General features: G+C 34.1%; 4 protein-coding genes across 6 annotated transcripts; 2 read left to right on the plus strand and 2 right to left on the minus strand.

The window, feature by feature from the left end:
- Positions 1-631: 631 nt before the first annotated feature.
- On the plus strand, positions 632-2,215 carry LOC150035248 (uncharacterized). The gene is made up of 3 exons (XM_090315473.1): positions 632-906; positions 990-1,048; positions 1,134-2,215. The coding sequence occupies exons 1-3, from the start codon at positions 747-749 to the stop codon at positions 1,245-1,247; spliced, it is 333 nt and encodes a 110-aa protein (XP_090171599.1). The 5' UTR covers positions 632-746; the 3' UTR covers positions 1,248-2,215.
- LOC120081220 (Ribosomal L18p/L5e family protein) lies at positions 1,434-8,790 on the plus strand. 3 transcript variants are annotated; one of them, XM_090315471.1, is made up of 6 exons: positions 1,434-2,358; positions 3,965-4,199; positions 4,303-4,391; positions 5,399-5,551; positions 6,950-7,122; positions 8,175-8,790. In XM_090315471.1, the coding sequence occupies exons 1-5, from the start codon at positions 2,308-2,310 to the stop codon at positions 7,103-7,105; spliced, it is 684 nt and encodes a 227-aa protein (XP_090171597.1). In that variant the 5' UTR covers positions 1,434-2,307; the 3' UTR covers positions 7,106-7,122; positions 8,175-8,790. The 3 variants fall into 3 exon arrangements, with proteins under 3 accessions (XP_090171597.1, XP_038891855.1, XP_090171598.1); XM_039035927.2 differs by lacking the exon at positions 8,175-8,790 and adding an exon at positions 7,532-8,071; XM_090315472.1 differs by lacking the exons at positions 1,434-2,358; positions 8,175-8,790 and adding exons at positions 3,516-3,821; positions 7,532-8,071.
- LOC120081106 (E3 ubiquitin-protein ligase MPSR1-like) lies at positions 1,571-2,161 on the minus strand. Its single transcript, XM_039035780.1, has one exon. The coding sequence runs from the start codon at positions 2,159-2,161 to the stop codon at positions 1,571-1,573; it is 591 nt and encodes a 196-aa protein (XP_038891708.1).
- Positions 7,230-12,320, minus strand: GALT1 (galactosyltransferase1). The gene is made up of 8 exons (XM_039035925.2): positions 11,897-12,320; positions 10,477-11,341; positions 9,837-10,042; positions 9,467-9,748; positions 8,661-8,789; positions 8,413-8,592; positions 7,904-8,011; positions 7,230-7,827 (listed from the first exon to the last, which is right to left on the minus strand). The coding sequence occupies exons 2-8, from the start codon at positions 11,225-11,227 to the stop codon at positions 7,612-7,614; spliced, it is 1,872 nt and encodes a 623-aa protein (XP_038891853.1). The 5' UTR covers positions 11,228-11,341; positions 11,897-12,320; the 3' UTR covers positions 7,230-7,611.
- Between the last annotated feature and the right edge of the window lie 285 nt (positions 12,321-12,605).

A 12,605-nucleotide genomic window follows, 5' to 3' on the forward strand; every position in this document is an offset into this window, starting at 1 on the left:
TTTTATCATTAGGAAGGAAAGGGATGGTGATAATATAAATGAAAGCATATTTTATTTGATCGGTTAGATATACGCTAACTTTTATTTTAAGTAGAAGTCACCCCCATATGCAAATTATATTTGGTAATGAAAGTGAAACGAGGATAATATTAATGGTGTCAAAAGTTAAGAGTTTTGAGTTTGTTTTGGCCGACCAGACGGGATGAAAAATTGTAGCAAGTGGTTACTTAGATTCCACTGCAAACTCTCATTCACAATCTATTACAAGGTTGACTAAATTGGTTTTTCAAATTTGTTCATCATAATTGCTCAGAATTTTCATCTTCTTCCCACTCAATATCTCACCCATTTCTTGTTTTTCTGTGATATGTTTCAATTCACTCTTAAATTTTGTCAGCCAAATTGACTTCTTTCTCATTCTCCACTTCCATGGTGGATCGAACTCCATTACTTTTCTTGATTCTACTCTCTTTCCCTATTTCCTTTTCAGTCTTCATTCTCTTTCGAAACTGGCCTTCAAAAAGTCATGAAACAAGACAATTTTCTCATCATTTCAGATATATATGACTGTTTTTACGAGGTGGGTATGGTTAGTTTTTTCCTCTTTGTAAAAAGTCTACTCATTATTTTATCACTTTCTGTAATCCCCACCCAAGTTGTGAATTTGAGATCTAAAGAAAAAGTTTAAAAGTTGGGTAATCTTCCAGAACAATGAAACATTTCCATGTGCTTCAATTCACCAACCTATGTGTGTGTGTGTGTGTATATTATATATACACACATGTGAGTTAGAAGTGGGTGAAGATCAAAACTGTGTAATCAAAATGGCAGGCCAAACCCAACACTTTGTTACGACTTTTCTCCTTGTCTCTTTCCTCGTCTTCTTCAACACTGTCTCTGCATCAAGTACACGAGCCTCAAAACTTTGTTTAATGAAATTACTTCCTTTATAAATCTCAGGCCATCTTAATAAGTTTCTATATTCACAGGGGCAGCAATTATGATCCGTCTTGGCCAGGATTTTCCAGTTTCCCATGCTGCACACCAGGTACATATATAGATATGATTGATTTATAACTGATGTGTATTATTAAAAGAAATGATTTAGAACTGATTGATTTCTTCAATGGCAGAAGTATCAGCCACTGCAGAAGTTGTTGAATGGCAGAATGGATTTGCAGTACAATGACTATCCAATATTTGGGGCTAATCCTTGCCACACTCCAAAGCCAACGGGGAAAGTTTGATAGTACATGTTCATTAAGATGACTTATGTGAACTCTTAATTTAACCATAGAATTGGCCAGTTTTAAGTATCAAAATGGTCCGAGTGAAGTTTTGTTGCAAGCCCCCTAAAAAAGAATCACAAATCTATTCTGTTTTTGTGAATTGTTCTACTAAAATTGACTCACAATTTCATTCCAGAATTGTTAAACTATCCATGAGTTAATATTAAGGATCTTCGTTAAGTTGAGTTGATCATTTGAAAAGTGGTATGATTATACACAATCAGAAGAGACAGTGCAAAGAGAAATTTAAACGAGGAAAAAAAAAAAGAATAATATGTATTTCACTGTACATCAGAATGATCAGAATCTGTCGAAGGGGTTTGAATAGATTCCCCATTTCTGATGGTATTATCAAAAGAAAAACTCACCCAAATCTCTGTTTCTCCCCTACTCTCTGTCCCTTCGTTATCTACCTTCTTCCCTTCATCTTCACCATCAATTGGCATCTGATATCTACAAACAGGGCACGATCCATGTAACTCCAGCCATTTCTGAATACAATCACCATGGAATTTATGGTTACAGGGCATTTGTTTAGAGAGACCACCGACTTCAATCTCCTCCAAACAAATGACACATTCAGTAAGTTCAGAAACAGGGACAGAGGGCATGGCTTTAATGGAGGCTTTAGAGGCCGGGGGTTGGCCGTCCTTGGGAGTGGCTTGGATCACGATTAATTGATGGGCAAAGGGATTGAAGAAGATGAATCGATCCGGCAAAGTAGTGGGTGTTGCTTCAATTTCTTGATCTTGGGATGTACGAATCATAGAGGCGAAACCCAAGAAAAGGGGTGCGATGAGAGAGACGTCTCTGTTGAGAAAAAGCCTTTCGAGGGCAGAACCAAGCTCTGAAGGGTCGGGTTGGGAAGCCATTGATGAGAAAAATGAAGGAATCAGAGAGTGAGGAAATTGAAGAAGAAAGGGAATGAGGGGAAAAGATGATCGAGAGAGGTTTTAAGAGGAAATGATGAAGAAGGAAGAAGAAGGTTGGAGAAGAATCTGGAAGTTTTGAAGAACCAATGGTAGAAGGGATCAAAATTGATCAGCAATTGGATTTCTCGCCTTTTTGGGTAAGACATCACAAATAAGATATTTACGTATAAAACTGAATAAAATAAATAATAAATAAATAAATAAGGAGACAATTTGGGTTTGTATAAACACCCAATGAAAAATTGACACGTCGTCATTTTGTTTTTTAAAAAAATCTTTTTCATTTCATATAGAAAAATGAAACAGACTACACCTAATCATTGTCCAATAAATAAAGTCTATTTTCTATTTTCATACTCTTTTTTTTTAGATTCTAACACTGTAGTAGAGATTATGATGCTTAATTAAGGTATGCCAAATTGGTAAGCAACTCTATTGAGCATGTGTTGAGAAAAAGGTTAAAAAATATTAATAGTTTCTCAAATTTGGTTAAAAAAATACTTGTGATCCCTAAATTTTAAGAAAGGTAAAAATTTAGTTGAGTTCCTAAATTTAGTTGATAACTATTTAGTCTATATACTTTTAAAATTTATAATGTTTTTTGTCTCACTAGTTTACAATTTGTTACATTTTAGTCTTTATTGTGAAAAATATTATTATGATTTAGTAAAATTTCTTAAAGGATAAGTTCTTGGGAATCAAATTTATATATGAATGATAAAGTCGGGGTTGTTATGCAATAAAAAGTGACACTTAATTTTTATGAGAAATTTCACTATAGAAATTAAATCGTTATAAATTGTAAGATACAGGACTAAATCATTATTTATTAAGATTTAGAGACTGAATTATTACAAATTTGAAAGTTCAAAACCTAAATTGTTACCAAGTCTATGAAATAAATTGTTGTTTTCATGAAATTCAAGGATCATAAGTGTTTTTTTAACCTTTAAATTTCGACCCTACAAGAATTTAGTTCAACTTTAATTTATGAAAATTCAGTCCTTGTACTTTTACATTTATAATAATTTAGTATTTAAACTTTTAAAATTGTAACAATTTTGATAGATATTAATTAAATTTATATCGAAGTCCTATCACAAAAAATAGTATTAAGATTTTTTTTTTTTTTTTTTTTTTTGTAAACTGATTAATAATCAAATTTGTTTATATATTTTAAGAACAAAGTACAACTGAATTATTACAAATTTAAAACTATATTGTACTAAAATATAAGTATTAAATTATTTCAAATTTTAAATTCATATATTACCAACCAAATTTAAGAATAAGCAGCGAACATAGTTCAATTGTATACGAAACCTTGCCACTAAGATCAATAACTTGTATTCTGAAGACAAGTGGCTGGAACAAAATCGCAATCCCATCCACATCCACGTGGAGGAAACGTATTTTCTCCTGCCATCACAAGGAAGCCAAGTCGCCGGCCGGAAAATTTTCAACGGCACCGCCTGATCGGGCTCTTATAGTACAGAATCAATTGGACCTCACACAACCAAAACCACATTCATTCCGGCGGAAAAAAAAGTTTTTTTTGGTTTTTTTTATAATTTCTTTTAGCTAAAATCCTCTGTCCCATGTAATTAAAACTTCTGTGTTCAACTCTTGTGGGGCTTTTTCTTCCTCATTTCCATTGTGTTTCGCTATTTATGAGTCTCGTTTTCAATATGGTGATTGGGTTTTGCTTGACTTTGTTTGCTGGATTGTCAATCACTTTTTCAGGGATCGCGTGCAAGGTGCTCGACGAAATTCCTGAATGACGAAGTCCCCGTCGTACAGCGTATATTACGCATAGAAATCATTTCAAGAATGCCTTCTTTACTTCTAAATACTTTAAATTTAAAAAAAGTATATGGTGGCATGGCTTTTCTAAATGGTCCTGGTCTGCTATCGAAGACTTCTACGCCCTTTGGGTTGCAGTCAAAGCCATTTAACTTTCCCAGCTTGAAAACTAGAAGTAAGTGAAGCAGTACGTTAGACACATACTAGCATATGTTTAACGTACCAAATACTGCAAGCAGTTGATTTTGTTTTATAATGAGTTCCTACATTCCGTGTAGATTGTGATGTGAAGCCGTTGACGATCCAAGCAAGAGGAAACTCTAAAACAGAAAGTGCAAAAATTACAAATAGGAGGTTGCAGAAAAAGGTGCGTTATCATTCGCTTTACTTCTCCCAAGTTTGTCTTGAAGGGACTGGTTTTTTCGTAGGAGGAGAGTGAGCAAGGTTAGAAATTTAGTAACACAGCAGCTTGAAGTCAGTGTTAAAAGAATTGACAAGATAAGGAGGATGTAGAGACCAAGAACCAAAGTCGTATTGCTTCAACTGCAATGCACAATATAACAGTCTTAAACTTAAAACCCAATATAAAATGGCAACCAATCTTAAACAGGTTGAACTTGCCTAGAAAAAATTTACACTCACTCTCAAATAGATTATTGAAATTTTTTTTTTTTCAAAAAAGTGAAATACATTTCTAAATTTCGATGTTGAGTGTAATAACTCGTTGAACATTCAATTTTGTATCTAAATAGATCTGTAACATATTCGATAGTTTTAAAAATCACGAACTTATTAGAGAAAAAATTAGAAGTTTAATATTCTATTAGACAAATATCCAATTATCCCCACGGTGACAAATATATATATATATTCTATTAGAAACACAAATCAATTTTATGCCTAATAGATTTGTTAATTTTTTTTAAAATGTTAAGTATGCCGAGGATCATTTAAGATATGAATTTGAAATTTTAGATACCTACTTGTTACAAGTATATAGACCTATTAACTTAAAAATTAAAAGTTTGAGGACATATTAAAGTGAAAACTAAAGTAATTTATATAAGTTAACACATGGAAGCTTAGAGCAACTTTTGCAACAAACGGAAAGTAGTGCCCTGAACATTTAAAAGTTAGGTGATCTTAAATCTGTTCTTAGTACACAATTTGAGTTGCGAATTTATGAACATTATAAAAAAAACTTTAACAAGTGTAAGATGTTGATACATGGAACCATGCTAATGGATTTTATGCACAATTTACATCTGTAATACTAACATTGGAGCACTTTTTATTTTTAAATTTCGTTCATTGATAATCATCATAGTAATAACAAAATTCTCATTACATTTGATGGTTTTCAACGCCAAGCAGTATAATGGCACTCCTACAAGACCAAGGCTTTCAGTATTCTGTTCTGATAAGCAGTTGTATGCAATGTTGGTTGACGACCAGAACAAGAAGTGCCTGTTTTATGGAAGCACCTTACAAAAATCTATGCGTCCAAGTCCCTCATGCACTACCATCGTAAGTTTTCATTCTTAAGGTCTGACTTGGAATTAAGAGCACGAAAGTCCTAAGAAACTATTATTAAATAGGGACAATTACAGATATAACAATTATGTATAAAGTATTAGTAGATATAACACAATGTAAAAGAATTTGTAGATATAGAAAAATTTAGATCTAGTTCTCGAAATCTATGTGATAAAAGACATAGATTTTGCTATGGATAGTAATAGACTTTTATCATTGATAAATCCATATAAATGATAGACTTCTATCACATATAGCAAAATCTATAAGTGATAGACTTTTATCACTGGTAGAAGTGTATCATTTATAAACTAATATAAAAAATTTGACACGGATACTCTATTAGTAATATGAGGTATCACTGATAGACTCTATCAGCGATTAGAGTCTATGACTTATTGGCTTTATATTATTTAAAATCTATCAACAACACCCAACGATAGATTTCACATAACATGTACAAATCTATCACTTATATAGAAGGCTACTTATAGATTTTTATTACGTACTCTTAAGCTTCAATAATAGATAGTTTAGTTGCAGTTTAATTATTTCTAGTTCTTATGGCTACTTTGAAAAGTGAGTGCATCAAATTACTTTGAATATTTTGTTAGTTATCAATGAAAGAGATGGAGCAAACAAAACTGGAGGAAGAAAATAAGAGAAAGAAAAAGAAAAAGAATTGTTTGAAATTTATCGATGATAGAAGAGAGAGAATATATATTAGTTGTACATTTTGATTGAAATCTATCTATCGTAATAGTTTATCATTGATAGATTTAGGTCGTGAATTAAAAACATACTAGTGAAAGACTTCTATTAATGACAGACTTCTCACTATAAACAAATATAGAAATCAACATGAGCATAGTTCAACTAGCATAAGACATAAACTTATAATAAAAAAATGTCCAAAGTTCAAATTCCATCGTTATTGTGTCAAAGAAGCATAATGATAAACACTAATAAAATAACAAGAGAAGGGAAATGAACTTGTAAAGAATTGTAAAGAAGAGAAAAGTCAATGAAAATCAAATACAACTAAAGAAATTGAATAAAATGTAAGGAAAAAAATGACAAAATTGAGAAGGTAAATGCTAATGTTAATCAAGAATAAGAAACAATGTGAACAACAATATAAGAAATCATTTGAAAAAAATAATCTAAACTAAGTTGTCAGTTGAAGAATCTCCCAATAACACATGTTTTGGAACTCAGAAAGAAAAAAAAAAAATGTATAGTAAACATAAAATTGGTTATATTTACAATTTTAAAAAAATGTGACTATACACTTAATTATTAGTACTACAAGCGCTACTTGTTGCAATTACCCTAATAAAATATAAAAGGTCTAAATTTTTTTTTTTTTTTTTTTTTTGGTGATTACAGGAAGCTGCTCAACATGTTGGTGAAGAACTTGTGAAGGCATGCGAGGACTTGAACATACACGAAATATCATCTTATGATCGAAATGGGTTTGCTCGCGGAGAGAAAATGCAAGCCTTCGAAATTGCAATTTCCCGCTATGGGCTCTTACAACGATAGATACACCAAGAATTAAGGCAAGTTGTAAATGTAAATGCTTTAATTCACATTGTTAATTTAACGTTACACATTCGTTTAAAGTTTTTTCGTCAAACTGTGGAGAAAAACTTTAGGACAATAGAAATCCCAGATAATCAATAGATATCTTTCATTGATCAAGCTTAACTTAACAACAATCATTTTAAGCACAAACATCACTGAAAATGAATTGTGATCGAGCTCGATTTGGTAAAATTCAATTGATTACCTATTGTAACTATATACTCACTGTACAGCCTACAACTCTCATTTTAACATATCTCTCTCGGTCACTTGAAATGTACAAAATTTCAAGCAACTCTTTAATTCATATACATCTCAGCAGTAACAACTAATTACATAGAAATTGTTAAAAGGGTGTAAGATTTCTCATGTTACCTCTTTCAGGGGGTCAATCCTAGTCTGTACCGGTCCACGATCATCAGAATCGTTACTCGATATCCGGGCTGCTTAGAACATAAGTCCTCTTAGTTATCAGAACCACAACATCTAACACCACTTCCTTCTTGAAGTTTCTGCCATAAACAGAGCATCTCCCGAGGTCCTTGGTAGTGAGCAACTACATAATCATCCTTACAACCTTCAATATGAATTCTCTCGTCCTTTTCGTAACGGATTTCAAGGCCCTCGCTCTTCATGTTTGCGATCCAGATTCCCATGGCTACATCTTCTAATTTAAACATCTGAGGATATAACATCGTGATTTTAGCGTGTTGTTTATGGAATAGTATAGCTTTTGAGCAAGGAAATAACAGATACCTTTAAGCTGCCTTCTTTGTATTTTTTGGATATTGTCTTTGCTATGTCACTAGACACTACATAACCAGGACCATGTGCCCATGTTGGATAATTATCTTCGGGCCATTCCTGCATTGGAGCAATCAATGAAGATAAGATGGTAGAAAGAACTTATTTAATTTTATCAAATTAACGAGTATGCGCTACATAGGTCAATGACACCTAATTCTGAGCAAGCTTGTTAAAAAAATGTGAACAATATTCGACACTCATATTAACTTTTGTTTAACAGAAATATCGGCCAAATTCAAAGAAGACAAGCTCAAACACGGGTTACAAATGCTTGCGTGTTAGCATTTCTTATAGGGTTGTTCTTTTGTTATTGCAAATCAGAGATTTCAGTAAAGCAAAGGAGAGTTCCAACTAATAAAAATGACAGGGGGTGGAAGTGAAGTTTACTTAAGCCTTAGGTTATCCACGCAATGTTAGATCCTTTGCCCGTATAAGTAAAAACCAGTGCGGAAAATTACCTCCATGCTAATGAACCACTTGCTCTCAGGGTTTCTGTGAGGTTGAGAATCTGAGTTGATGAGGCCATAAAGCAATCCACTTTGTGCATTGATCCTTTTTAAAGAAGCTAAAACTTCATCCACTCGAACAAAGGCATCATCATCTGTCTTCATGATATACTTTGCTGAAGCAATCTCTGCCTGCCGAAGTGGTGAGATTAAATCATAAGGATAAATTCACATCACTCAGTGAAAGAACGAATCTTTACCCCAAAGATGCAGATGCCCAACGTTTTCCAAGTAATAAGGCTGTAGTAGTCAACAAAAGGCATCATCTGTACGTCACCATATGTTCGGGCCTCATCCCACAATTCCTCATTGACTATTTGGTTCTTATGCTGCAAAATGCAAATGATGCAAACTGGTTGTAAACCAAAGAAAATTCTATCCATAATGTAGGAACTTTAAGAGATAGTGAAAGTAACAAAAGCATGGAAGTACACTTTTCATATGAACTGATTAATCATTCCGTTTCAAGCATCCAAAACCAATGAAATTTTGAAATAGTGTAGCCGATCTGATGACACGCCTCACTCAATTTACACTTGTAAGCATTGTGAGCAGACTTAGAAGTCGCCTCGAGGCTCAAAGATAAAATTTGGAAGTAAATTTTATGGTTCATGCGACAAATAACTTAGATCCCATTTGGTAACCATTTGGTTTTTGAAATTTAAAGCTTATCCTCTCAATTTTTATTAACGGTTTGCATCTTTTTTAAGTAAAAAAGTTGAATTCTTAGTCAAATTTCAAAAACAAAAACTTAAAAACTATGTTTTTTTAGTTTTCAAAACTTGGCTTAGATTTTGAAAATGTTGATAGAACGTAAATGACAAAGCCTAGAGGTGGAAAGGGTGTTTATATGCTTAATTTTCTAAAACCAAAAATGGAAAACTAAATGGATACTAAATGGGCCTTAACTATTAGTATCTAATGAAACCACCAGGTTCAACATGAATGGGTAGCCTAATTGTATTAATGTTCTTTTCAATCGAAGAAGAGTACATGTGAAGCTCACCAACCCAACAAAAAACCGAACTGCAACAGACCCAGCCTGTACTTCAGGATACTGCATCCACGTTCTTCGAACAGCCATCCGATATTTAAAATTGTTTGCTGTGGAGAAAACACCAATGAAAAGATCTAATGGTCTATCCGGAGAGAGGGGAGTTGATTTCAATGCTTCTATATTAACAATATGATCTGAATCCTCTGATGTAGGCAAACCACTTGCCAAGACAGAAATTAGTTTCAAGTCTCCCGAAATCTTTACTTCACTGACTAGCCATGGCTCCAAAGTCTGAAAAAAGAAGCAATCCAAAACAGCATAAGATTGATCATTCAGAGATCAATTTGAAGACTATTAATACAAGAATGGGTGAGATTACTTCACGGTAAGCAAAAGAAGTAACGTGCTTTCCATCAACCGTCATCTGGATTCCATCTACTCCCACTCTAAGGGTGGCAGCAAATGGATGACCAAGTTTGAAGGGGAAGTACGCTCTTGTTTTGGATTTGTTGAAATTCTTGTTCAACTCAGAAAGCCGAGATTCGACATTGCCCACAATCTTGTTGCATTTTTCCAGTTCATCCACTAGCATATAAAATCAACAACATTAATTTCGAAGTGAATGGAAATAATGCTAGATTAGGGGAGGGAGTGAAATACGTGTTCAGTTTAATGTTATGGAGTTAACGTATGTTATGTTCCCAATTTCCCAGGCTGTTGATAAACCAATTATGTGACACACTATGTGGTTTGAGTCAACGTTGTTGCTAATTATGCAAGCATTTGCATTACTAATTCTCCCACCAGCAAGCCATAGTATAATATTGCATCCATGGTCTGCTTTGTAACAAAGTTTCAAAGTAAGCTCACTTGTAAGCAAACTTGAGTTGTTTTATATATAGCAACACATTTCGATCTAGACTCCATATTTTAAATATGGAAAATTGACGAAAATAGTTATCTTAAAATGGTAGTGTATGCATAGAATTATTCAAAGGAAATATGATAGACATCTATACCTTTTCCATTCTCGTCAGAACCGGATGGACATCGCTCCTCTTCTCCCCAATCACGAGAAACTGTCCAGGTGTTCTGGACAATTACAGGATCCTCAGTTAACTTATCTCCCAAAAGCCTAACATTATAATGCAAAATGATGGGTGGATCCGGCTCCCCAGGCAGTGGTTCCCCTGTCAAGTCAATTCGAAAGTTACCAAGAAGACCATTAGGAATTCCAATGACCGTGATGGAAGAACCCTGAGTAAGGCCACAAGGCATCCTTAGCTTATGGCCATTGTCGTCAAGCTTTGTTGCATTCATTTTGGTTAGAAAATGAGGGCATTGCTTCTCCTTTGCACGGGCACTTTCATTTGTAGAACCAAGCCTTTCCTTTTCAATCGAAGTCTTGAGAATATTCCATACACCTCCAGCTTCCTTAATGGCCTCTACTGCATTAGGCAACCCTCTGGTATAATTAATTATGCTTCTTAAATGATTCCAAGTCTGAAGAGATTGATTCTCTCCATCAGTAAAATTCCCCTGAGTGAAAAGACTGGATATTATAGAGTCAGCAGAAATCACTTGATACGCAATTTCAGGATTTTGAACTGCGGGTGGAACTGCCGGATTGAGCCACTGAAGAGGATCAATAGAATTGTACAAGGGAGTTGCATAATAATTTTGCCGAGTTGAACTTCTCGAGATAACATAAATCATCAACAGTAACATAGACAACGATGCAACCAGAACCCGGCCATAACTTTTCTTCATTCTGACAATCAAACAATCCACTAATAGACAATAGCTCTAATCCAAAATTCCACCATTATTAAGCATCACGAAACTAAATGCCAATAACTGGAGCCTTATCCCTCGAGACAAATTCTGAAAGAATGGAAAAATTGATAATAAAGAACAGATATCTCTCAGAAAAAATAGTAGTTATAAATTAAATCAGACTTTCGACATGCATTAATTGCAAAATATCAAATCGACACTATGCTACCTAATGCATCAGAGAGTAGGGCAAGTAGTTTCTACAATTAATACTAAAATAAATAATCCGAACTTACATCCCGCGTAAATCGCAACAAAACATATTCTCAAAAACAAAATTACTTGACTCAAAATAGAATCATTAACAGTACCAGAAAGAAAAATGGAGAAGTAAAAGAAATCGAACAACAAAAAATTCATCCGCACTTCACCAGGTACAAGTTTCTCGAACTTGAAACAAGTATACAACAAACAGGAAAGTAAAGCAAGAAGTAGAAAAGCATAACAGCGTGTTCTTCATCAAGTAGGAAATTCCGGCGACGGAAATCACAACGAGATCCAAAGACATTGTGTAGCCGTTCTATAGAAGAAGCTCTGACAACCTCAACAGTTCATCGGAGAAGGAAAAGTAGAGAGAGAGAGAGTGAGAGAGAGAAAATTTACCTTGAAAATGTGAAGAGGAAGTCCGGCCGGAGTGAAATGCAGAGAAAATGAAAGCACAGGAAAGACGGTGGAGGAAGAAGAAGAAGATGAAGAAGAAGAAGGAGAGAGAAAGGGGAAGTTGCAGTGAGTAATAGATCGCTGTCGTTTCAAGCTTGGAGTCGACGTCAAAGCATAGAAAAGATAAATAAATAGAAAAAATGGGAAAACAATATTGAACAAGTCCCAGATCTTCAAGCTTCAAATTTCTAAATTATTTTAATCGTAACACAATGCGAATAGTTGTCGTTGAATTGATTAATATTTAAAATACGATACCAAACGATATCGTTTAATTGATCATTTTAAAAAGAGTTAAAAGGGGGGAACCGAGGAAGGGAACTTTATCTTCCCGTGTTACCCGGTCAGTCGCTCCTCCCTCCGCGACAGTCCAATAGCGTAAAGCCACCTTTATAAAGACGCTAATTTACCGTTTGACGTGGCGGATTCTGGTTGGATACTTTTTGGAAGAAGGGTCGTTGTTTCTTTTCTTTTCCTTTCTTTTTTTTCTTTTTTCTTTATTATTCCTTTTACAAAAGAGTCTTATCTTGAAGTCTTCACTTTTAATTTACATTTTGGAATAAAAAGCCGAGTATAGCTGGCCTTGGACGGCAGTTGAATTTTCCAACTTTACCCAAAATCTCAACATCAACCCAAAACTGTGTCGTTTTTT

The sequence above is a fragment of the Benincasa hispida genome, chromosome 7 (assembly GCF_027475165.1).
Source record: "Benincasa hispida cultivar pf3 chromosome 7, pf3_genome.v1.1, whole genome shotgun sequence".
Lineage (NCBI taxonomy): Eukaryota > Viridiplantae > Streptophyta > Magnoliopsida > Cucurbitales > Cucurbitaceae > Benincasa > Benincasa hispida.

Bases quoted from the DNA above. Each gene is read 5' to 3' on its own strand.
- LOC150035248 (XM_090315473.1), top strand. From the start codon at position 747: ATGTGTGTGTGTGTGTGTATATTATATATACACACATGTGAGTTAGAA. The intron at 907-989 runs GTACACGAGCCT...CTATATTCACAG, and splicing joins CAACACTGTCTCTGCATCAA to GGGCAGCAATTATGATCCGT. The intron at 1,049-1,133 runs GTACATATATAG...CTTCAATGGCAG, and splicing joins TTTCCCATGCTGCACACCAG to AAGTATCAGCCACTGCAGAA.
- LOC120081106 (XM_039035780.1), bottom strand. From the start codon at position 2,161: ATGGCTTCCCAACCCGACCCTTCAGAGCTTGGTTCTGCCCTCGAAAGG.
- LOC120081220 (XM_090315471.1), top strand. From the start codon at position 2,308: ATGGTAGAAGGGATCAAAATTGATCAGCAATTGGATTTCTCGCCTTTT. The intron at 4,200-4,302 runs GTAAGTGAAGCA...CATTCCGTGTAG, and splicing joins TCCCAGCTTGAAAACTAGAA to ATTGTGATGTGAAGCCGTTG. The intron at 5,552-6,949 runs GTAAGTTTTCAT...TGGTGATTACAG, and splicing joins GTCCCTCATGCACTACCATC to GAAGCTGCTCAACATGTTGG.
- GALT1 (XM_039035925.2), bottom strand. From the start codon at position 11,227: ATGAAGAAAAGTTATGGCCGGGTTCTGGTTGCATCGTTGTCTATGTTA. The intron at 9,749-9,836 runs GTAATCTCACCC...TTCTTTTTTCAG, and splicing joins CTTCTTTTGCTTACCGTGAA to ACTTTGGAGCCATGGCTAGT. The intron at 8,012-8,412 runs GTAATTTTCCGC...GCTCCAATGCAG, and splicing joins AGTGGTTCATTAGCATGGAG to GAATGGCCCGAAGATAATTA.